Below are 24,156 nucleotides of genomic sequence, written 5' to 3'. Positions count from 1 at the left end.
GATGACAGTATATTTGGAAAGATAGGCAAAGAGGGCAAGCCCAGGGGAACTAAGGGAAAAACTGAGGGGGTTTCCCTCCATGACAGTAAAATTTTCCAGACCATCTTTCCTTTCTGAAGTTCTTGGGCTGACTCTCTCCTCAGCCTTTCCGCTGCTCATTGAGAGGATCTGCTGGCCGGATGTTGATTTGTCAGAAACTTCTGGTGCCTAGGCAGACATTTCTGATAACTGACCAGCATCCTGGTTGCATAGTACAGTAGATGGCAGATTGCAAAGAACTATATTGCCTTATTTAGCAAATCGCCTTTAAACTTGGTTTATGTTTTAGGCCCTAATGATTGTCCTGTTGCAGACCTGGGCAGTCTTTGAAGGCAAAGCCCAAAAACAGCAGTGAAGACGAAAGAGTCTATGTTCTAGTTATCTTCCAGATGGGGATGCGTAATAGGAGATAAGGCACTGGCACTCCATCTTTATAGTCAAGAAATGATACCTTCTGTTTGCCTCTTGTAGGGGCCGTTGTCTCTTGCTTGACAATAGTATAATGCTCAATATTGAGGTTGCTGAGTGGTATGTTCTCTGATGTAGATTTAGTTGGGCAAGTCCAGCCTGTAAATACAATTAGTTATTACTTTACCAGGAGATCAGTCAAGACGCACTCAATAAGGTCGGTGCAGGGAAAGAGGGCAACAGTTGCTAAGAGTGTAGAACTATAGCTGAGCCACTGCTGTTCCCAAAGTTTACCCCTAAAATGATCTTAGGCCACTTTTCTCCAAAGGTAACCTGACACATCAGATTTGGTGTCTGGGACTCTAGCCTATGTTAGTTCATTCATTCCATCGTATTTTTTAAGTGCTTGCTGTGTGCGCAGTACTGTACTAAGTGCTTGGGAAAGTTCAATACAACAATAAACAGTGACATTCCCTGCCCACAATGAGCTCACAGTCTAGAATAGGGGAGCCACAGATATCAATACAAATAAATAAAATTGCAAATATATATACATAAGTGCTGTGGGGCTGGGGCAGGGGGAGAGGGAGAGTAAAGGGAGCAAATCAGGGAGGGAGTGGGAGATGAAAAAAAGCTTAGTCTGGAAAGGCTTCTTGGAGGAGAATGTGCCTTCAATAAGGCTTTGAAGCAAGGAAGAGTAATTGTCTGTCGGACTTGAGGAAGGAGGGCGTTCCAGGCCAGAGACAGGGCTTGGGCCAGGGGTTGGTGAGACACAGTGAAAAGGCACAGTGAGAAGGTTAGCATTAGAGGAGCAAAGAATGTGGTCTGGGTTGTAGAAGGAGAGAAGCGAAGTGAGGTAGGAGGTGGCAAGATGATGGAAGCAGCGTGGCTCAGTGGAAAGAGCACGGGCTTGGGAGTCAGAGGTTATGGGTTCCAATCCCGGCTCCACTGCTTATCAGCTGTGTGACTTTGGGCAAGTTACTTAACTTTTCTGTGCCTCAGTTCCCTCATCTGTAAAATGGGGATTAAGACTGTGAGCCCCATGTGGGACAACCTGATCACCTTGTATCCTCCCCAGTGCTTAGAACAGTGCCTTGCACATAGTAAATGCTTAACAAATGCCATCACTATTATTATTATGGAGTGCTTTAAAGCCAATGACAAGGAGTTTTTGTTTGATGCAGAGGTGGATAGACAACCACTGGAGATTTTTGAGTGGGGTAGGGAGGGGGTGACATGTCCTGAACATTTTTGTAGAAAGATGAACTGAGCAGCGGAGTGAAGTGTTGCCTGGAATGGGGAGATATAGGAGATTGGGAGGTCAGCAAGGAGGCTGATGCAGTAATCTCCTCCTCCCCATCGTCCCCCCTGCCCTACCTCCTTCCCCTCCCCACAGCACTTGTATATATTTGTGCGTATTACTGTATTTATTTTACTTGTACATATTTACTACTCTATTTTATTAATGATGTGCGTATAGCTATAATTATATTTATTCTGACGGATTTGACACCTGTCTACATTCATCCATTCATTCATTCAATCGTATTTATTGAGCACTTACTGTGTGCAGAGCACTGTACTAAGCGCTTGGGAAGTACAAGTTGGCAACATATAGAGGCAGTCCCTACCCAACAGCGGGCTCACAGTTTAGAAGGGGGAGACAGACAATAAAACAAAACATATTAATAAAATAAAATAAATAGAATAGTAAATATGTACAAGTAAAATAAATAGAGTAATAAATATGTACAAACATATATACAGGTGCTGTGGGGATGGGAAGGAGGTAAGGCGGGGGGGATGGGGAGGGGGAGGCAGGGGAGAGGAAGTCTCCCCCTCCTAGACTGTGATCCCGTTGTTGGGTAGGGACCATCTCTCTTTATGTTGCTGACTTGTACTTCCCAAGTGCTTAGTACAGTGCTCTGCACACAGTAAGCACTCAATAAATACGATTGAATGAATGGAGCGAATGAATAATCTAGCCAGAATAGGATGAGTGATTGTATTAACATGAGAGCAGTTTGGATGGAGAAGAAAGGGCAGATTTTAGTGATATAGTGAAGGTGGGACCAATAGGATTTCATTCAATCGTATTTATTTATTGAGTGCTTACTGTGCTTAATAAGGATTTGGTGACGTATTGAATACATGGGTTGAAGGAGAGAGAGGAGTCAAGGGTAACGCCAAGATTATGGGCTTGGGAAATGGGAAGGATGGTAGTACCATCTACAGTGATGGGAAAGTCAGGGGGAGGACAGGGTTTGGGTGGGAAGATAAGGAGCTCTGTTTAGGACATGTTAAGCTTGAGGTGACAGGAGTACATCCAAGTAGAGATGTCTTGAAGGCAGGAGGAGATGTGAGCCTGGAGAGAGGGAGAGAGATCTGGGAAGAGATATAGATTTGGATATCATCTGCATAGAGATGGTAGTTGAAGCTATGGGAGCAAAAGATTTCACCAAGGGAGTGAGTGTAGATGGAGAATAGAAGGGGACCCAGAAATGAACCTTGAGGGGCCCCCACACTTAGGGGGTGGGAGGAGGAGGAGCGGCCTGTGAAGGAGACTGAGAATGAATGGACAGTGTGATAATAGGAGAACCAGGAGAGGACATAGTCAGTGAAACCAAGGTTGGATAACGTTTCCAGGAGAAGGGGGTGGTCCACAGTGTTGAAGGCAGCTGAGAGGTTGAGGAGGATTAGGATGGACTAGAGGTCATTGGATTTGTCAAGAAGGAGATCATTTGTGACCTTTGAGCTCTGGCATTTTGGAAGTTTCAGGCAAACAGGATGTTAAAATTGGAGCTCTGACATTCAAATGGCCTTTTGAACGCTTTCCTTCTTCCGTCAACACATACTTGCTTTGTGTTCTATACTAGTACAGAGGGTGAATCATTCTTTTGGAAAGTCCATCCATGATTTACTCACCCAAACCATGACCCACGCATAAATATCCATGATCCGTCGCAGTCTTCCAGCACTGGGGACATAAAATGATGGCTCTGGACTCATGGACGCAGCATTCTGACCGTGTGCTCAGGGTGGGATATTTTAGAGACTTCATGCTTGGGAACAGATACTTACAGGCCCCAAATCCTCCTGCCAAAGGCTGCCCGACACAGATCTTAGTATTCCCATATTCTGGTGGTGAGAAAAGTCAGCCCAGTGGGGTGGTATGGTACAACCATCCCTGCCTATCCCAACACAGAGACATCTAGGTTGCTGATGCTATCCCATTTTTCCAGGAGGGAAGAAGGTAGACTGGGGTGAATTTTTGCACAAAGATTTCAGAGGGAGATCTCATGAGAAGCAGACAAGTATGTGGGATGGGCCAACTGAAGAGATGGGAGGAACTCGCAGCAAGTTTCCCAGAATATTCATTCATTCATTCATTCATTCGTATTTATTGAGCGCTTACTGTGTGCAGAGCACTGTACTAAGCGCTTGGGAAGTACAAGTTGGCAACATCTAGAGACGGTCCCTACCCAACAGTGGGCTCACAGTCTAGAAGGGGGAGACAGACAGCAAAACGAAACATATTAACAAAAGAAAATAAAGAGAACATATACAACTAAAGTAATAAATATGTACAAACATATATCCATTCATTCATTCAATCGTATTTATTGAACGCTTACTGTGTGCAGAGCACTGTACTAGGCGCTTGGGAAGTACTAGTTGGCAACATCTAGAGACGGTCCCTACCCAACAGCGGGCTCACAGTCTAGAATCGGTAAACAGCCAACAAAACAAAACATATTAACAAAATAAAATAAATAGAATAAATATTTACAAATGAAATAAGTAATAAATAATAAATAAATAGTAATAAAGTAATAAAATATGAGCCATGGATGAGGGGAGCAAAGTCAGAGGATGCTCCCAAGGGCAATCCCAGCCATTGTCCACATAATGAGCCCTGTTCTGTTGCAGAAAACCCAAGTGTTAGCTAACAAAGCATTTGCCTGCATTTATCTAGCCGCTCCTCCAGAGTAGGACTGTATTTTCTATTTCTAGCATGTAATGCAGGACTGTGCGCATAATAGGCACTGGGCACAGGGCTCTGCAAATAGCTGGCACAAGGCTCTGCACATATTAGGCACCGAGCACAGGGCTCTGTCCAGAAGGGGTACTCAGCCCAGTGCTTGGCATAAAGTAGTCACTCGGTACAATGTTTTTCACACCATAGGTGCCTTTAGGTGCTCTGTTCTGGATAGATTACCATCACCATTTACCAGGGATCATGTCAGCCTACCAGTACTGCAAAGTTTTGAACCGCAGGTCACATGGGGGAAGTAGTGACTGTCAGGAATTGTTCTAGAAACTTAACATGTCTAAAACAGAACTACTTATTTTCCCACCCAAACCTTGTCCTTCCTCTGACTTTCCCAACATTGTAGACTGCACCACCTTCCTTCCTTTCTCACAAGCCCATAACTTAGGCAGTATCCTTGACTCATCTTTCTCATTAAACCCACATATTTAATCCATCACTAAATGCCATTGGTTCAACCTTTACAACATGGCAAAAAGTCATCCCTTTCCTCTACATCCAAACTGCTAGCACTTTAATCTAATTACTTATCCTATCCTGCCTTGATTACTATATCAGCCTCGTTGCTGACTTCCCTGCCTCCTGCTCTCCCCTTTCGAGTCAATCCTTCACTCTGCTGGCCGGATCATTTTTCTGCAAAAACGTTCAGGCCCTGTTTCCCCACTCTTCAAGGACCTCCAGTAGTTGCCCATCCACCTCCACACCAAACAGAAATTCCTTACTATCAGCTTTAAAGCATTCAATCATCGCAACCACCTACCTCATTCCTCTACTACAACCCAGCCCGTACACTTCTCTCCTGCTAACCTTCTCACTGTACTTCGATCTTGTCTATCTCACCACCAACCTCTCGCCCACATCCTGCCTCTGGCCATATCCAACACACTCCCCACTTCAAAGCCTTATTAAAGGCACATCTCCTCCAAGAGGCCTTCCCTGACTAAGCTCTCTTTTCCTTTTCTTCCACTCCCTTTTGCGTAACCCTGACTTGTTCCCTTTATTCATCTCACCTGCCCCTGTAGCCCCATGGCACTTATGTACATATCTGTAATTTATATTAACATCTGTCTTCCACTGTAGACTGTAAACTCATGGTGGGTAAGGAATGTGTCTGTTATACTGTTATATAGTACTCTGCCAAGTGCTTAGTACAGTGCTCTGCATACAGTAAGCACTCAATAAATACGATTGACCAACTGACTGACTAGAACTGATGATGTCTCTATATGTTGCCAATTTGTACTTCCCAAGCGCTTAGTACAGTGCTCTGCACATAGTAAGCACTCAATAAATACGATTGATGATGATGATGATGATGATGGTGACAAGATTTTCAGTGAGTCATGAACTCAAATGGAGGAGCAGGGAAGTTTGGTCTAAGGTATTTCTACTTAAGGACTTGGACTGACTGTGTTTTATAAGCTCTTAGTGACCTTTGGTTTGATTGCATTCTGCAGTTTCTATCAGGAAGGAGGATTGAAAATTTGTGAACCTGACTCATTGAGCCTTTTTTTCAGGTTTTGAGATAATGTTACACAGACTGGGCAGGAAGGGTGTGGTGGTGGGGAGTTACATGAAGAACAGATGGGAAAGACAAGGCAAGACAGCCTCATGGGAGACGTAGTGGGGTCTTAGAAAAATAGTAGGGACTCTCCCAAGGAAGGAAGCAGGAGCAGAGGAGATAATGAGTGAAGAGTTGGTAGGAGCTAAATTTGTGTTACAGCACCATGCCCTGGCAGATAAGCTGGCCATCAGTGGAGGCAAAGCTGGGGAGTGGAGCTGAGCCATTTTTACCCTGGACTGTACTGCTGTAGACATGCTTGTCTTTAAAGCAGGGCCTTTTGTGAGTTTCTGAAATACTTTAGGATTTTCCATTTGGCAAAGATGAAGAGGTTAACCTACAGTCGTGTTTTAAAATCATAATGGCATGTGTTTTAATGGTATTTGTTAAGCATTTATTATGTGCCAGGCACCATTGTAAGCACAGGGGTAGATTTAAGGTAATCAGGTTGGACACAGTTCATGTCCCTTATGGGGCTCACAGTCTTAATTCCCATTTTACAGATGAGGTAACTGAGGCACACAGAAGTTAAGTGAGTTGTCCAAGGTCACACAGAAAACGGGTGACAGAGTCAGAAATAGAACCCAGGTCTTTCTGACTCCATGGTCTGTGTTCTTTCCATAGGTCATGCTGCTTCAATTCATTCAATGTAGTGCTTCATAGGATTTCATAGCGCTTCAGCTGAATTCAACTAATTCATCAACTGTGTTAAGTGCTGGGGTGGATACAAGATAGATCAGATAGAGCCTCTGTCCTTCGGAGGGCTCCTCTGCAGTGTTGTAGTCTTGTCTTTTCAACCACTGCTCAATGAAGGTGACTTGCCCCGGTCCACTGCAGTGTTTCAAAGCAAAGAAAAAGCATTTGTCTGGTGTTTGTTGGCTTTAACTGGGAGAGCCTTTACACCAAGCCAAATTGTCTATTTCTGCTGGACCTTTACAAATATACTTTTAATTTTAATTTGTTCGATCTGAAATTGGTTTCTTTGATTAGTGCTGATTTCACAGATGTTTTGTTTCCTCCCAAACCCAACCTGAGAGAGGAGGGGACTGAACTTCCTGGCCACATAATTAAGGATGGAATTCATCTCTGGGCTTCTTGCTACAAGGCAGCACATTTTCCTGTCAGTGTCTCTCTCCAGACTGATAGTGTTTCTGCCAAAAGGCTGTACTGGAAGCCTCTGAGTTGTTGATTTCCTCCAACTTTGATTTGCAGGCATTAGAATTTCAGCCATTGTTTTCACTGTGGCAGCTTCACCTGGGAGAAAAAGGACTTCAGTTTTTTTAGTAGTTAAGACTTCCTAAAGCTCTTACAATGTGCCAAGCCTGGGGTAGATACAAAGGTGTGTGACCAGAGACACCCTTCCTGTCCCACAATGGGGCTCACAATTTATTTTATCCCCATTTTATAGATGAGGAAACTGAGGCCCAGAGACATTAAATGCCTTTCCCTAGATCAAAAGCAGAACAGTGATGGAGCCGAGATCCAAATCCATGTCTCAAGCTTCCAGTCCTGGGCTTTTTCCACTAGTACATCCTGGTCTGGATCAGTTTCCAGCTGGTACTCTCACAACCCCAGCCCAACTCCAGGATGGCAGGCCAAGATGAGGGCCATGCCACCACACTGCTGACCAAGTGGGTCATTCCAGAGCCCTCTTGGGCTCTCTGGGGCCTAACATTGTGCTAGGTACTGGGGCAGTAGTGGTAGTAGTAGTAAGAGTAATTTACTGAGCACCAGTTTGGGGTAGTGCACTGTACTAGGCACTTGCGAATTATAGGATAAAGAAGCAACATGTTCTTTGTTCACAAGGAGCTGGAACTCTAACAGTGGAGACAAACATAAAAATATTTACAACTAGAGTGGTCAGAATAATTAACCGAATATGCAACATCTACCTGAGGACTGAAGAGGGTAGAAAAAATAATAATAAAAATAAAAATAGTTGTATTTAAGCACTCACTATGTGCAAAGCACTGTACCAAGTGCTGAGGAGACACAAAATAATCTGGAATAATCTGGTTGAACACAGACCCTGTCCCACAGGGGGAACTGAAGTCAGAGAGGATAAGTGACTTGCCCAAGCTTATAGAGCAGGTCAGTGGCAGAGCTGGGATTGGAATTGAGGTCTCAAGTCAACTTTCTATATTCTTTCCTCTAGACCATGCTGTCTACCTCTAGATCACTTAAAACCAATCCTTGGTCCCTGCAAAGCATTTGCCATAGTAATGATTTTGAGTACTTAGTGAGTTGAGTATTGGGTGCACTATGCTGCCTTATGTGCTTGGGAAAGCATAACAGAAAGAAGATAGATGTTCTCTGTTCACAAGAGGTTTGTACTTAATGGTGTAGGTTGACCTAAAAATATTTACTAATAGAGTAATCAGAATAAACAATTGATCATGCACTTGAATAAGTGTATACACACAGGTGCTGAGGATGATTGGTTGGAATGACTTAAGGTGTTGGTGGGTATTCAGGAAAGGCCTGTTGGAGGAAGTAGGATTTAAGGATGGTTTTGAATATGGGGAAAGTTGTGGTCTGTTAAATTTGGGGAGGGAGGAGACTCTGGACTTGAGCAGCTTTAGTGAAGGGATGGAGGTGGTAGAGTCAATAGTGAGGTACAGTTAGATCGGGAGGAACTAAGGAAGCTGAGGAGTAGCGGGAGAAAAGAGCAGTTATTAAGAAGGGGAGAGTTGTTGGGCAATCATGAAGAGTTTTTCCTTGATGCTGAAATAAATAGGAAGCCAGTGGAAGGTTTTGAGGAGTGGAGAGATATGAGCCATGTGATGTTTCACAATCACCTGTTGCCTATTTATATCCTGGGATGATTAGCCTGGCTGGCTCCCTTTCGTCCTATACATAAGCCACAGTGGAATTTGCCCCTTAGGAACTGGAAAGCAAAGGCTCTGTTATACTATACTCTCCCAAGTGCTCTGCATACAGGAAGTGCTCAATAAATACCATTGATTGGTTATTTGATTGGCAGATTGTGAGAGAAGCACTGTGGCCCAATGGAAACAGCATGGGTCTGGGTGTCAGAGGTCCTGGGTACTAATCCTGGTTCCACCACTTGTCTCTGTGTGACCTTGGGCAAGTCACTTAACTTCTCTGGGGCTCAGTTACTTCATCTGTAAAATAGGATTAAAACTGAACCCCATGAAGGGACATGGACTTTGATTGCCTTGTACCTCCCCTATACTTAATTCAGTGCCTGGCACACAGTAGATTCTTAACCAGTACCATTAAAAACAAACAAGCAAACAGACAAACAAAAGAACATGGTGGCAACATTTGAAGATAGACTAAGGTCTACATGATGGCATGGTGCATTTTAGAGGTGATCCCTCTATTTCAGGGTTCAGAGGGTTCAATCTCAACTTGGTAAAGAAACTAGGTTCTTATCCTGTAGGACAGTGCAATTTTCATGTTTACAGGATGTTTTATGTGCAAAACAATCTACAAGTTTTCTGCTAAACAGGTAATTGAATGTTTGCAATCAAATTTGAAATGCCCATGATGAAGTTATAAAAAGGTACCTTAATATAAAGATAGATTATACTTCAGATGCCAAAATCATTCTTGTGCTGTAATATAGTCTTGTCCTTTGCATTGAAAGATGACACTACTGATGAAGGGATCTCATTCAGGTGTACAGGTGAGCCTGAAAAGACCTGTAATCTCTTATGCACCTGGTGCCCAGAAAGATAGCTGTTGTTGAATCTCCCCCTTGTATCCTTATCTTCCCCAAATCTGCACTTATGAAAAGCAGTCCATCAGTGCCACATAACAGGCTGGTCTGCCTACTGCAGGGGTACGTGACAGGGCTGCGATTTGCATAAGAGGTAGTGTTAGAGTTTCTGGGCATCCTATTGATGACCAAATAGATGCTCTCAATTCCACCAACTCAACTCACTCGCTCCCCTATCCCTTCATTGCTCTCGCACCACTGACTCATAGCCTTGGATCACCTCCATTGTGTGCCCCCTTCGCTCTTATGCCCAAGCCACTGAACGCTGGTGGAAATTTGAACATCAGGCCAATCTTGTCTACTTCAAGTTTGTCCTTTCATGCCTTAACTGCCGTCTCCTCTGCCCAGAAAAACTATTTCTCGTCCCTTATTGACACCCATGCCCATCACCCTTGTCAGTTGTTCCGAACATTTAACTCCCTCCTCAGGCTCCCTGAACCTTCCCCTACCTCATCCCTCACCCCCCAAATGATCTGGCCACCTACTTCATTAGGAAAATTAACACCATCAGGTCTGAGCTCCCCAAAATCACCCCTCCCCCTCCTTAATCCACCCCCTCCTCTTGGCCCCATTTTCAACTTTCCCATCCTTTCCAGCAGTATCTTCAGAGGACATCTCCTGCCTCCTCTCAAGTGCCATACCCTCTACATGCACATTTGACTCCATTCCTTCGCATCTTTTAAAAACTCTCGCCCCTTCCCTCCTTAACTTCCATCTTCAACCACTCACTCTCCAATGGCTTCTTCTCCAGAGCCTTCAAACATGCCCAGATCTTCCCCAACCTAAAAGAAAATCCTCCTTTGACCCCACAACCCCTTCCAGCTATCATCCAATCTCCCTCCTACACTTCCTTTCCAAACTCCTGGAGCAAGTTGTCTACACTCGCTGCCTTCAATTCCTCTCTTCCAACTTTCTTCTGGACACCATCCAATCAAGCTTCCTCTCCCTCCATTCCACTGAAACTGCCCTCTCAAAAGTCACCAATGACCTCCTTCTTGCCAAATCCAAAGGCTCCTACTCCATCCTAATCCTCCTCGACCTCTCGGCTGCTTTTGACACTGTGGACCATCCCTTTCTCCTCAACACGTTATCCAATCTTGGCTTCACTGATTCTGTCCTCTCCTGGTTCTCCTCTTATCTCTCTGGCTGTTCATTATCAGTCTCCTTCTCAGGCTCCTCCTCCCCCTCCTATCCTCTAACTGTAGGGGTCCCTCAAGGGTCAGTTCTTGTTCCCCTTCTGTTCTCCATCTACACTCACTCTCTTGGTGAACTCATTCACTCCCATGGCTTTAACTATTATCTCTATGCGGATGACACCTAAATATCTATATCTCTTTCCCTGTTTCTCTCTCTCTCTCTCTCTCTCTCTCTCTCTCTCTCTCTCTCTCTCTCTCTCTCTCTCTCTCTCCCTCTTTCCCTCTCTCCCTCTCTCCCTCTCCCCACCCCCCAACCCCCCAGGCTCACATCCCCTCCTGCCTTGAGGACATCTCTACTCAGATGTCCTCCCACCACCTATATGTCCCACCACTCAACATGTCTAAGACTGAGCTCCTTATCTTCCCTCCCAAACCCTGTCCTCTTCCTGACTTTCCCGTAACTTTGGATGGCATAACCATCCGTCCTGTCTCCCAAGCCCGCAACTTTGGTGTCATCCTTGACTCCGCTCTCTCATTCACTCCACATATCCAATCTGTCACCAAAGCCTGCCAGTCTCACCTTCACAGCACCACAAAGATCTGCTCTTTCTTCTCCATCCAAACCGCTACCAAGTTAGTATAATCACTCGTCATATCCTGACTGAATTACTGCATCAGCCTCCTTTCTGACCTCCCAACCTCCTGTCTCTCCCCACCTCAGTCCATACCTCACTTTGCTGCCCGGATTATCTTTCTACAGAAACGTTCCAGACATGTCACTGCCCTCAAAAATCTCCAGTGTTTGCCTATCAACCTCCATATCAAACACAAATTCCTCACTATTGGCTTCAAAGCTCTCCATCACCTTGCCTCCTCTTACCTCACCTCGCAGAGAAGCAGCCTGGCTCAGTGGAAAGAGCACGGGCTTTGAAGTCAGAGGTCATGTGTTCAAATCGCCGCTCTGCCAATTGTCAGCTGGGTGACTTTGGGCAAGTCACTTAACTTCTCTGGGCCTCAGTTACGTCATCTGTAAAATGGGGATTAAGACTGTGAGCCCCCTGTGGGACAACCTGATCACCTTGTAACCTCCCCAGCGCTCAGAACAGTGCTTTGCACATAGTAAGTGCTTAATAAATGCTGTTATTATTATTATTATCTCTCCTTCTACATCCCAGCCTGCACACTCTGCTTCTCTGGTGCTAACTTTCTCATTTTGCCTCATTCTCACCTGTCCCACCGTCAACCCCTGGCCCATGTCCTACATCTGTCTTGGAATGCCCTTCCCTCCTGAAATCCACCAAACAATCACACTTTCCCCCTTCAAAGCCCTGCTGAAGGCTCGCCTCCTCCAAGAGGCTCACTTCCCCTAAGGGGGGGGGGAAAAAGCCCCCTTTTCCTCAGGTTGCCCCCCACTCTGTATTTCCCCAACTCACCCCTTTTGCTCTGCCCTCCTCTCCCCACCCACAGCAGCTGTGTATACATTCATTCAATCGTATTTATTGAGCACTTACTGTGTGCAGAGCACTGTACTAAGCACTTGGGAAGTACAAGTTGGCAACATATAGAGACAGTCCCTACCCAACAACGGGCTCACAGTCTAGAAGGGGGAGACAACATAAACAAAATAAAACATGTAGACAGGTGTCAAAATCACATGTAGACAGGTGATATGTACATATCTATAATTCTATTTATTTATATTGAGTCCTGTTTACTTGTTTTGATGTGTGTATATCTATAATTGTATTTATATTGATGACTGTTTACTTGTTCTGATGTCTGTCTCCCCCCTTGTAGACAGGGATTGTCTCTATTGCTGAATTGGGTTCTAATCTAGCTCTGCCACTTATTAGCTATGTGACTTTGGGGAAGTCCCTTAACTTCTCTGTGCCTCAGTTACCACATCTGTAAAATGGGGATTAAGTCTGTGAGCCCCACGTAGGACAACCTGATTACCTTGTATCTACTCCAGCGCTTAGAACAGTGCTTGGCACATAGTAAGCGCTTAACAAATACCATTATTATTACTATTATTATTGTTATTATTTCCAAGCACTTAGTACAGTGCTCTGCACACAGTAAGCACTCAATAAAGATTTTTGAATGAATGAACAAGTTAAATCTACCAATCCTTAGTATAAGAGGTTGAACTAAGACCCAAAATGGCACCATATTCCCTGTGATTGACATCTGCCAAACATATGACACAATGTGGCACCAGCTCTCCAGCTCCTATGCATATTCCCCTCCACTTACAAAGCCCCTCTTGATTTTCCTCCCTGTCTCCTCTCTGTCCCCAGAGTGGCAGTGATGCTAGGGGCCAGGGGATACAGAACGAAATGCGCCAGGTGGGCACTCTCCCTCCCAAGGAACCGGGATGGGGTCCCTTCAGTTTGCACCATCCCTCCAGTCTTTCCCCACCCTCACAATCCACACATGTCCCCGGATAGATTTCATCCTCCTGCTCTTTACTCGGGGGACAGCCCCAGGAAGAGGTCTCATAGCAGGACGCGTGCCCCCTGGCCCACTCCCCATCCCTATGACCCCCACAAGTCCCCAGATAGATTCTGCCCCCCTGCCCCTGCCGTGGGGTCAGCTTCTGAGGAAAGGCCCACCTCCCTCTTCCCCAGCACAGCCCACTGGTCACAAGATAGGGCTCTTCATCCCTTCTTTCATTCAATCATATTTATGAAGTGCTTACTGTGTGCAAAGCACTGTACTAAGCTCTTGGGAGAGTACAATATAACAACAGACACATTCTGTGCACACAAAAGTAATTTAAGCTTTGAAGACAATAAGTCAGGAACCTGTATAAACTGTTTGTTGATGGGCTCATTTTGAAGGATTTTGCCTGATTAGCATGTCATAGCACAAAATGCACCAATTCATCATGGACCCCACCACAACACTCTTCCGATGGGTTGTTGCAAGATCACACTATGTTTGAGACTGTGTTTTATTGCATCTTTAATGTCCTTGCTGTACTCTTCCTGGTTGCATCACCCACTTTCACTTCTTTATAGAGCTCTGCTTCAGTATGCTTCAGTATGGTACTGGAGCACCTGCAGACTAGTGGAAAGCACGTGGGACTGGGAGTCAGGGGACCTGAGTTCTAAACCTAGCTCCACCACTTGCCTGATGTGTGACCTTTGACACGTCATTGACTTATCTGAGCCTTGGTGTCCCGTAAAATGGGGATGAAATACCTGTTCTCCCTCCCCCTTAGACTGTGATCCCCTTGTGGGACAGGGATGTATCTGACTTGATTATCTTGTATATTCTCCAATGCTTAGTATAATGCTTGGCACATAGTAAGCACTTGACAAAATATTACATTTATTTATTATTACTATTATGTTTATATTTACATTTTACGTCTGTATTGTGAGAAGCAGCGTGGCTCACAGCGTGGAAAGAGCCCAGGCTTTGGAGTCAGAGGTCCTGGGTTCAAATTCCAGCTCTGCCACTTGTCAGCTGTGTGACTTTGGGCAAGTCACTTCACTTCTCTGGTCCTCAGTTTCCTCATCTGTAAAATGGGGATGAAGACTGTGAGCCCCACGAGGGACAACCTGATCACCTTGTAACCTCCCCAGTGCTTAGAACAGTGCTTTAAATGTTGTAAGTGCTTAATAAATGCCATCATTATTATTATTATTACCCAGTGAAACTGGGAGATGAACATTGCCTCACAATTTCAGAATTCTGCATGTTATTGGAACTGCTCGAGAAACTGGAAGTACCTTTTTATGTGTGTCTAGAGCTATTTCTAAGCACTAATACAGCTTAGTAGTCCTTTAGTGTGGTGGGACATGGCTGCTAATTCTGTTGTAGTGTACTCTTCCCAAGTGCTTAGAACAGTGCTTTGCACATAGTAAGTGCTCAGTAAATACCACTGATTGATTTGGTATATTTTTAATACATCATTGACTCAACACTGCCCGTTATTTTCACAATGAACATACTGGTTTTCCTGATTCATTTTTCTCCATCTCTAGTTATCCATACAACTTTGGCCTGTGAATTGCCTAGGCAGCCAAATTTAGTGATATCGTTCATCTCTGAGTTACCTGTGAGCACCTTTGGTTGCTTGCTGAGTTGGTTCATCATCTGCATGATTGGTCACCATTGTCAGCCTATCACCTTGGGTAATTGTCTCAAAGACTACTGATGGTGTTTCCCAGTCTACTGAATTGGAAGGGTTTCCAAGTTTTTTGGAGGTGCTTCCTGACACCAGCTTCCAGGTGCCTCATTGACTCCTCAAGCACAAAGAAGCATTGTGACTTAGTGGAAAGAGCCCGGGCTTGGGAGTCATATGTCATGGGTTCTAATCCCGGCTCCAACACTTGTCAGCTGGGTGACTTTGGGCAAGTAGCTTAACTTCTCTGTGCCTCAGGCTGTGAGCCCCACGTGGGACAACCTGATTACTTTTGTATCTATCCCAGTGCTTAGAACAGTGCTTGGCACATAATAAGTGCTTAGCAAATACCATTATTATTATTATTATAGAAGAAGTTGATCAGGATTGGGTGCATATACCACCCACAGCTCTGCTTCTCTGATTGTGATGGAGAAAGGATCTGAAAAAACATCTTCAATTCTGATTCAGATGGTCATTTTTTAATGTATCTGTGTGTACTGTTAAGTGAAAGACAGATTGAGGAGCTGCAAAGCAGCTCATGCTAACCGTTGCTAACACCCTTTGGGGGCATGGTCTGTGGTCAGCCCTCTGCTGCTTGCTGTGTAATTCACTGCAAGGGGCAGGACCCATACTTACATCATTTTCAGTGGGAGACACTATTACTGTGCGCAGAGCACTGTGCTGGGTCTCTGCTATGTACAAAAGCAGTGTGACCTAGCAGAAAGAGGATGAATTTGGAAACCAAGAGACCAGGGTTCTAATCCCAGCTCTGCCATTTGCCTGCTGTGTGTACTTGGGCAAGTCACTATTCATTTGTTCATTCATTTATTCAATTCAGTTGTATATATTGAACACTTCCTGGGTGCAGAGCACTATACCGAGCACTTGGAAAGTACAATTCAGCAATAAAGACAATCCCTGCCCATACCAGGCTTACAGTCTAGAATGGGGAAACAGACATCAAAACAAGTAAACAGGCACTAACTCTCTGACACTCAATTCCCTTATTGATAAAATGGGGATAAGATAACTCTTCTCCCTCCCAGGAACTGTGTCCCATCTGCTTATCTCGTATCTACCCCAGAGCTTTGAATAGGGCTTGATCCACAGGGAGTGCTAACAGACACCATTATCATAATTATCATTAACTCTGTATAAGGTACTTGGGAACATGTTACAGAAGGAAAGACATTGTAGTTGTTTTGGGGGAGCTTTCAGTCCAGTGAACAAAAATTGCCAAATGCATAGTAGGTAGAGGAGTAGGAGAACAGATATGAATGATAATACATTGAAGGATGCAATTCAATTAATAGGTACCAAATACCAACAGAGTGAGTGCTCAGGGGAATTCATGGTCCCCCCCAGGACCTCAGTAGTGGGAAGTTGATTAGTCTGTGCCTGACTTTGTTGTTTAAAGAGCACAGCATACTTGCTCCTGGCTTGCCAGCCGAGGTTGTTTACAGAGGGCAAGTAGGTGAGAAAAGTGGAAGGAGGGATTGGTGGCCTGGAAACTGTGAACCTGCCCTGCTGCTAACCTTTCACTATCTTGAACTACCTGAGGGGAGGACAAGAGGCCTCCTCCAATTGAACTACCTGAGAGGAGGACAAGAGGCCTCCTCCAATTAAACCCTTATTTTTTCTCTTCTCCCTCCTCTCTGCATCACCTGTGTCCCTAGGTCTATACCCCTTAAGCACTTTGACTTTCACCCTACCCCCACTGCACTTGTGGAGTATGTCATTTATTTTAACCCTTTAGTCTGTAAGCTGCTGTGGGCAAAGACTGTGCCTACGTACTCCAACGTGTTTTCCTCTCCTAAGCGCTTAGTACGTTGTTCTGCACATAGCATTCACACAATAAATTCCATTGATTGAGGACAGTGCGCTTACCCTCATGAGGCGGTCAGCCTGAGACCTGCTCCGTGACTGATTTGCCCAGGAATCTACATGAGATGAAGGCAATGAGCTCCTCCCCAGTCTCCTGCTGCCCCTACCAGGTTCAGGGTTCAGCTCAGGATCAAGGGGTTTCTCCTCCGCTGCAGCCCCAAAGAGCATGTGTTACAGGCACCCTAAATTTAGGTTTTAGACCACTCCCCACCCTGTATGTGTTTGTCTTAATTCCATCTGGTGCTTTTCATCCGTACTGCCTCTGGACACTCCTTTTCTGGTTCGTATGTTGTGCCATATTCTTTGCTCAGTCTAGGTCACCTCTTACAGGTGGCAGTAAGGGATGACCTTTGTCCTAGTTTCCCCATTGAGTTTGCTAAGTGTCTCTTAGTGTGCATGGGTTTGCTCTATATTTTCTTTAGCCTTGCCACTCTGCCACCCCGCACCTGTTCTTGCAGTTTTCTTCTAGTCTAAATATCTTATCTTTGTTTCGCCATAACTGACCTTCTCCCCAACTCCTCCCCACTTTGCCATGGCCTCTGCTTCCTTGCTTCTCCTGCCTCCCCACAGGGCTGTGCTACCCTGACTTGTGAAAAGGAATCAGCATCTTTGGCATTTGATGACTGAGGCAATTTTGTAATGCTTAAGCAAAGGAGGAGGAGAAGAAGCTTTACTTAAGGAAAAGTTTTTGGCCCCCTGGGGCTCTGCAGCTGGTTAAAAAATGACAGGATTGTAAGAATAATCATGTTTGGTAAGTGCTGCTTGTATGCCAAATACTTGGGGTAAGTACAAGATAATCACATCAGACATATCTCCTGCCCCACATGGGGTTCACAGTCCAGTCAGCAGTATTTATTGTACACTTACTGTGTGCAGAGCACTGTACTAAAGGCTTGGGGGAGTACAATACAAAAGAATTTCCCTGACCTCAAGGAATTATAGTCAAGATGGGAAGACAGACAAAATAAACTCTAGATATGGACATAAGTGCTGTGGGACTGAGCTTAGGGTGAATATGAAGTGCTTACAGGGTACAGGTCCAAGTGCATAGGCAGTGCAAAAGGGTGAGGGAGTTGGGGAAATGAGAGCTTAGTTGAGGAAAGCCTCTTGGAGTCGACATGATTCTATTAGGGCTTTGAAGTTGGGGAGAGAGGTGGTCTGTTGTTTCTGAAGGGAGTTCCAGGCTAGAGGGAGTATATGAGCAAGGGTTCATCAGCAAAAGAAGATGTTAGAGATAAAGTGAATAGTTTGGCATTAGAGGAGTGAAGTGTGTAGACTGACTGGATTGTAGTAGGAAATCAATGAGGTAAGGTAGGATGCAGCGAGCTGATTGAGTGCTTGAAATCCAGTGGTAAGGAGTTTCTCTTTGAAGAGATGGGTGGACAACCACTGGAGATTTTTGAGGAGTAAGGAAATATAAACTGAACATTCATTTTCTAAAATGATCTGAGCAGCAGAGTGAAGTAAAAGCTGGAGTGGGGAAAGACAGGAGGCAGGGAGGTCAGCAAGGCCGGGTGTCCTCTACTCTATGCTAGATCTCTCAACTGCCTTCAACATTGTAGACCACCCCCTTCTACTTGAAACTTTATCCAGCCTTGGTCCTCTCTTGGTTCTCCTCGTAACTCTCTGACTGCTCCTTCTCAGTTCCTTTTGTTGGTTTCTCCTCTGCCTCCCATTCTCTGACAGAAGGTCCTTCAAGGCTCAGTTCTAGGTCCCCTTCTATTCTCCATCTACACCAACTCCCTTGGAGAATTCATTTGCTCCCATGGCTTCAACTGCCATCTCTATGCAGATAATTCCCAAATCTACATCTCCAGCCCTGACCTCTCTCCTTCTCTGCAATCTCACATTCCATCCTGCCTTCAAGACCTATCTACCTAGATGTCCCACTGACAACTCAAACTAAACATGTGTAAAACTGAACTTCTTATCTTACCACCCAACTCTGTCTCCCCCGTCTTTCCCATCACTTTAGACAATACTACTATCCTTCCTTTCTCACAAGTCCTTAACTTTGGCATTATCCTCAACTCATCGCTTTCATTCCACCCACATATTCTATGTGTCACCAAATCATGTCAGTTCTACCTTTACAACATTGCTAAAATCCACACTTTCCACTCCTCCAAACTCCTTCCACACTGATCTGAGTACTTATCCTAGCCCGCCTTGACTACTGCAACTGCTTCCTCATTGACGACTCAGCCTCCTCTCTCCCCACTCCAGTCTATATTTCACTCTGCTGCACAGATCATTTTTCAACAAAAATGTTCAGTCTATGTCTCCCCACTCCTCAGGAACCTTCAATAACTGCCCATCTACCGCCTCATCAAACAGTAACTCCTTACCATTGGCTTTGCAGTCCTCTAGACTGTAAACTCATTGTGGGCAGAAAATCCCAAGCTCTTAATACAGTGGTCTGTACACAGTACACATTCAATAAATACAATTGACTGGCTGACTTTAAAGCACTAAATCAGCTCACTCATTCTACCTCAACTCACTGATCGCCCACTATAACCCATACCGTACACTCCACTCCTCTAGGGCCAGCTTACCCACTGTGACCTGATCTCATCTATCTCACTGACGACCCCTTTCCCAAGTCCTCCCCCTAGCCTGGAACTTCCTTTCCCTCCAGATATGCCAGACCACCATGCTCTCCACCTTCAAAGCATCATTAGGATCACATCACCTGCATGAGGCCTTCCCCGATTAAGCCACATTTCCCCAGCTCACTCTCCATTCTGCATCATCTATGCACGTGGATCTGTGACCTTTGGATATTTGATATTCACCCCACCCCCAACCCTACAGCACTTATGTACATATCTTTAAATTATATATTATGAATTGCTTATTTATATTAATGTCTATCGCCTAAGCTCATTATGGGCAAGGTACGTGTCCATTAATATTGTTTATATTGTATTTTCTCAAGCTTGGAAGGTTGATTGTTTGAGGCTGATACAGTAGACAAGGCCGGATATGATAGGAGATTGCATCAGCACAGTAACAGCTTGAATGTAGAGAAAAGGGGGGATTTTAACAATATGGTGAAGGTAGAACTGATGGGATTTGGTGACGGGTTGAATGAGAGAGATGAGTTGTAGGTAATGCATGGGCTTGTGAGATAGAGAGGATAGTGATGGGAAAGACAGGGAGAAGATTCATTCATTCATTCAATCAATCGTATTTATTGAGGGCTTACTGTGTGCAGAGCACTGTACTAAGTGCTTGGGAAGTACAAGTTGGCAACATATAGAGACGGTCCCTACCCAACAGCGGGCTCACAGTCTAGAAGGGGGAGACAGACAACAAAACAAAACATTTTAACAAAACAAAATAAATAGAATAAATATGTACAAATAAAATAAATAAATAAATAGAGTAATAAATACGTACGAACATATATACATATATACAGGTGCTGTGGGAAGGGGAAGGAGGTAAGGCCGGGGGGATGGGGAGGGGGAGGAGGGGGAGAGGAAGGAGGGGGCTCAGTCTGGGAAGGCCTCCAGGAGAAGGTGAGCTCTCAGTAGGGCTTTGAAGGGAAGATAGGGTTTGGGTGGGAAGATGAGGAATTTGATTTTGGATAGGTTAAGTTTGAGGTGTCAGTGGGACACCCAAGTAGAGGTGTACTGAAGTCAGGAGGCAATGTGAGGCTGCAGGAAGGAGAGAGGTCAGGGCTGGAGAGGAAGATTTGGAAATCATCTGCATAGTGATGGTAGTTGATGCTCTGAGTGAATGAGCTATCCAAGGAAGTGGGTGTAGCTGGAGAATAGAAAGGGACCCAGGAGTGAGCCTTGAGGGACTCCCGCAGTTAGAGGAGCCTGTGAAAGAGACTGAAAAGGAGAAACCAGGGAGGTAAGAGGAGAGCTAGGGGAGGATAGTATCAATGAAACTAAGGTTAGATAATGTTTTAGGAGAAGGGGTGGTCCACTCTGTTGAAGGCAGCTGAGGGGTTGGGGAGGATTGGAATGGCGTATAGGCCGTTGGATTTGGCAAGTAGAAGGTCTTCAGTGATCTTAGAAGGGACAGTTTATTTGTAATGAAGAAGCCAGAAGCCAAATTGGAGGGAGTCAAAAAGAGAGTTGGAGGCTCGGAAGTATATGTAGACAATTCACTGAAGGAGTTCATACAGAAATGGTAGGAGGGAGTCATGGGATCAAGGAGAGATTTTTTTGAAGATAGGATAAACATGATCATGTTTGAAAGCAGTAGGAAGGAGCCATTGAAAATTTAACAGTTGAAAGTCAAGGTCATGGAAGGAATGATAGAGGGGGTAAGTGTTTTATTAAGGTGCGAAGGGGTGAGGTCAGAGATGGAGGTGGTAGATTTCAAGAAGAGGCAGGAGATCTCTTGATATACTGCTGGAAAAGATGGGAGATTTGAAGAAAGTGTATGACAAGGGAGGGATTGGAAAGGAGCAGGGGAGATTTTTAGGGAGATCATGGGTGATCTTTCAATTTTATCAATGAAGTCCGTGGCCAGGTCAATAGAGGGCAAGAGATTGGGAAGGGGATGTCGGGGACAAGGGATTTGAGGAGGGACTTAAATGTCTGAACAGCTGGTGCAGGTAATGGGCAAGGGAGTCAACAAGAATGGATAAATAGTAGGTGGAGTTTATCTTCTAGCCTATAAGCTCATTATGAGCAGGGAATGTGTCTGCTAATTCTGTTGTATTGTACTTTCCCAAGTACTTAGTATAGTGCTCTGCACATAGTAAGCACTCACTAAATAGAAATGATTGATTGAGAGTGCAGAGTTAAGGCAGGTAAGGATGAATTTGAAATGGACGAGGTCAGCCTTGTGTCTGGCTTTCCACCAGGAGTGCTCTGCAGCTCAAACACAGGAGCAGAGATGATACAGAGTTGTAGGCTGGTGGTATGAGATGTGCAGAGGGACAGGGGAGTGAGGGAGTTGAGGGAAGGGTAAAGGTATTTCACCCCCATTTTAAAGATGAGGAAACTCAGGCACAGAGAAGTTAAGTGATTCACCCAAGGTCACAGAGCAGGTAAATGGCAGAGGCAGGGTTAGAACCCAAGTCTCCTGACTCTCAAGCCTGTGCTAGTTCTACTGGACTATCCTGCTTCTCAGAATTTTACTGACTGCACTGCTGAGCACTAAAAATCTTGCCTTCAGGATCTCTGTGAGGGTCTGTATCCACCACTGGGCTTTGAATCTTCACTCCGTGGGGAAGGTTCTGTAGGGATTGAACCTTGGATTTGGTTTGAGAAAATCAACCCCATGCTGTCTCACTCTTAGCTGAAAACTGCATATGGATTTTTTAATTTTTCCTGTACACACTTGCTGGTCATAATTTTGTGAACTGGGAAAACCAAACTTATTTTCTGTTGCAAAATAACAGTCGTAGCCTGAGGTTGTGGGAGCAGGCTCCCTATATAGCAGGCTTCTTTCTTTACTGATCAATTTTGAAGGCAGTGATCAATGGTAATTCAGTGGTAACTCAGTAATACTTTCCCATATATTGAGTTGCAGACCTGTACCCATAGTAGGTGCTCAGGAAATACTACTGATAGATGGATTCTAGGACTATATAAAGATGTAATGTAACCTTATGCATTTTTGCTAGAAGTCTGTTATTGTGACTGTCCAGGAGAGGACACTCTTTCACCAAAATATTATCTCATCAAGGTCAGCACATGTTAAGGCTTCTTTTTCATCCTGCATCACTAGAAGGGTGCATCATTGGCCCAAACCTACTGCGTCGCATTTCTTTTTATCACATATTGGAACATATCCAGAACTTTTTCAAATGTAGTTCCTCTGAGCATGCCTATGAATTTCAAGTACACACTTTTAAATATATTCTAACATTTGGTTTCAGTGAAAGAAAACTCAATTTTTGCTGCATACTGTTAGCAATACTTTCTGCAGTGTAAGTATTGCTAACAGTATGCAGCAAAAATTGAGCTTTCTTTCTAAACCAGTTGGGAAACCAAGTTGTGAAAACATTCAGGCTTTTATAGGAGGTGGAATTGAGGTTAAGGACTGAAGTGAAAATAGGAAACAGAAGTGCAAGACCTATATTATCTGGGAATGAGATACAATCACAACTGGACTACCTTTACATTTAGAAGAGGGAAGTCTTGTTTTCTGTCTTCCTATTTTCTGGACATGCTCTAGTAGTCTTGTTAACTCTGTTTCCAGAGATGGGAGTACAAATGCTTATGTATCTGCATCGTGGATATCTCTTAGTTATCTAGATATTTGAATATCTATATAGCTATGTGGATATGTAGATAAATAGGTATCTCAGGAAGTTTGCTTGTCTATTTAGAGTAGTTTGGTAGTGTGTATCAAAACCCACATATCTAGTGGTACTTAAACATTCAAAACTGTTTTCTAAGCTTTCTAAGATCTGAGATGTTTGAGAAATGTTTAGCGGTACCATGACTTTTCCTTTTGTTTCTCTCCCACCAGTCTTAATAAATCAGCATTCTCTGAAAACCGCAAGGGTATTAATTTCAGTCTTGTGGCTTGCTCCCATGATCTGAGATGTTTTAAAGAACTAAAAAAAGTTCAGTATAACTGTTCCAAAAAAGAGGTTTCTGAAAGCATTGTGGCAGTTTTGTTCCTTTAGAGGGCCATTGTCAAGGGGCTTGGATTGATTGTATTATTATTGCTATTTATGAGCAAAATCCTATTGCAACTAATTATTTTACTATTTTTCAGCACTGAGCAGGCTACTGGAGTACTGGAGAGTAAAGACATTGTTCACCCAGTTTCTGAAAATTTATATTTGGCTTCTGCCTCAGTTCACGATGATGAAACACCCTCTTCCCAAAGCACAGCCCTGACGCAGGACTTCCAAAGGTACTGTGTAAATTATTCACCTCCTGGGATATTCCAATTCATTGGGTTGAAAGTTAGTCCAAGGTAATGGGCAGCAGTCATGTGTTGGCCATATTCAGGGTGGAAAAACCCTCATGTGGATTGGATTAGGGATCTCGGATGGAGGTGCGGCAGTTCACGTCCTTCCCATTTTTCTCTTTGGGTAGCCTATGGAGGCTGACTGACCATCACCGACATGTCAATATCAGCTCTGCTTCTTCAGGTACTTCCCTAGAAAACTTGGCTAGTGCTGACTGGGCTGAAAGCCATGTCCGCTCTCCACTTAGATCCCCACACGTAGTGACCACAGCCCTCCTCCTCCTCTGAGTGAGATGT

General features: G+C 44.4%; 1 protein-coding gene across 3 annotated transcripts in view; it reads left to right on the top strand.

The window, feature by feature from the left end:
• Positions 1 to 24,156, top strand: part of TACC2 (transforming acidic coiled-coil containing protein 2) — a 316,371-nt gene that overhangs the window by 130,808 nt on the left and 161,407 nt on the right. For all 3 annotated transcript variants that reach the window (XM_038757663.1, XM_038757664.1, XM_038757662.1), the window contains exon 7: positions 23,662 to 23,802. In XM_038757663.1, coding sequence (XP_038613591.1) covers positions 23,662 to 23,802 — 141 coding nt within the window. The remainder of the gene's footprint in view (positions 1 to 23,661; positions 23,803 to 24,156) is intronic.

The sequence above is a fragment of the Tachyglossus aculeatus genome, chromosome 16, assembly GCF_015852505.1.
Source record: "Tachyglossus aculeatus isolate mTacAcu1 chromosome 16, mTacAcu1.pri, whole genome shotgun sequence".
Taxonomy (NCBI): domain Eukaryota; kingdom Metazoa; phylum Chordata; class Mammalia; order Monotremata; family Tachyglossidae; genus Tachyglossus; species Tachyglossus aculeatus.
Note: the sequence above shows the minus strand (reverse complement) of the source record. Positions and strands in the feature narration are given on the sequence as shown.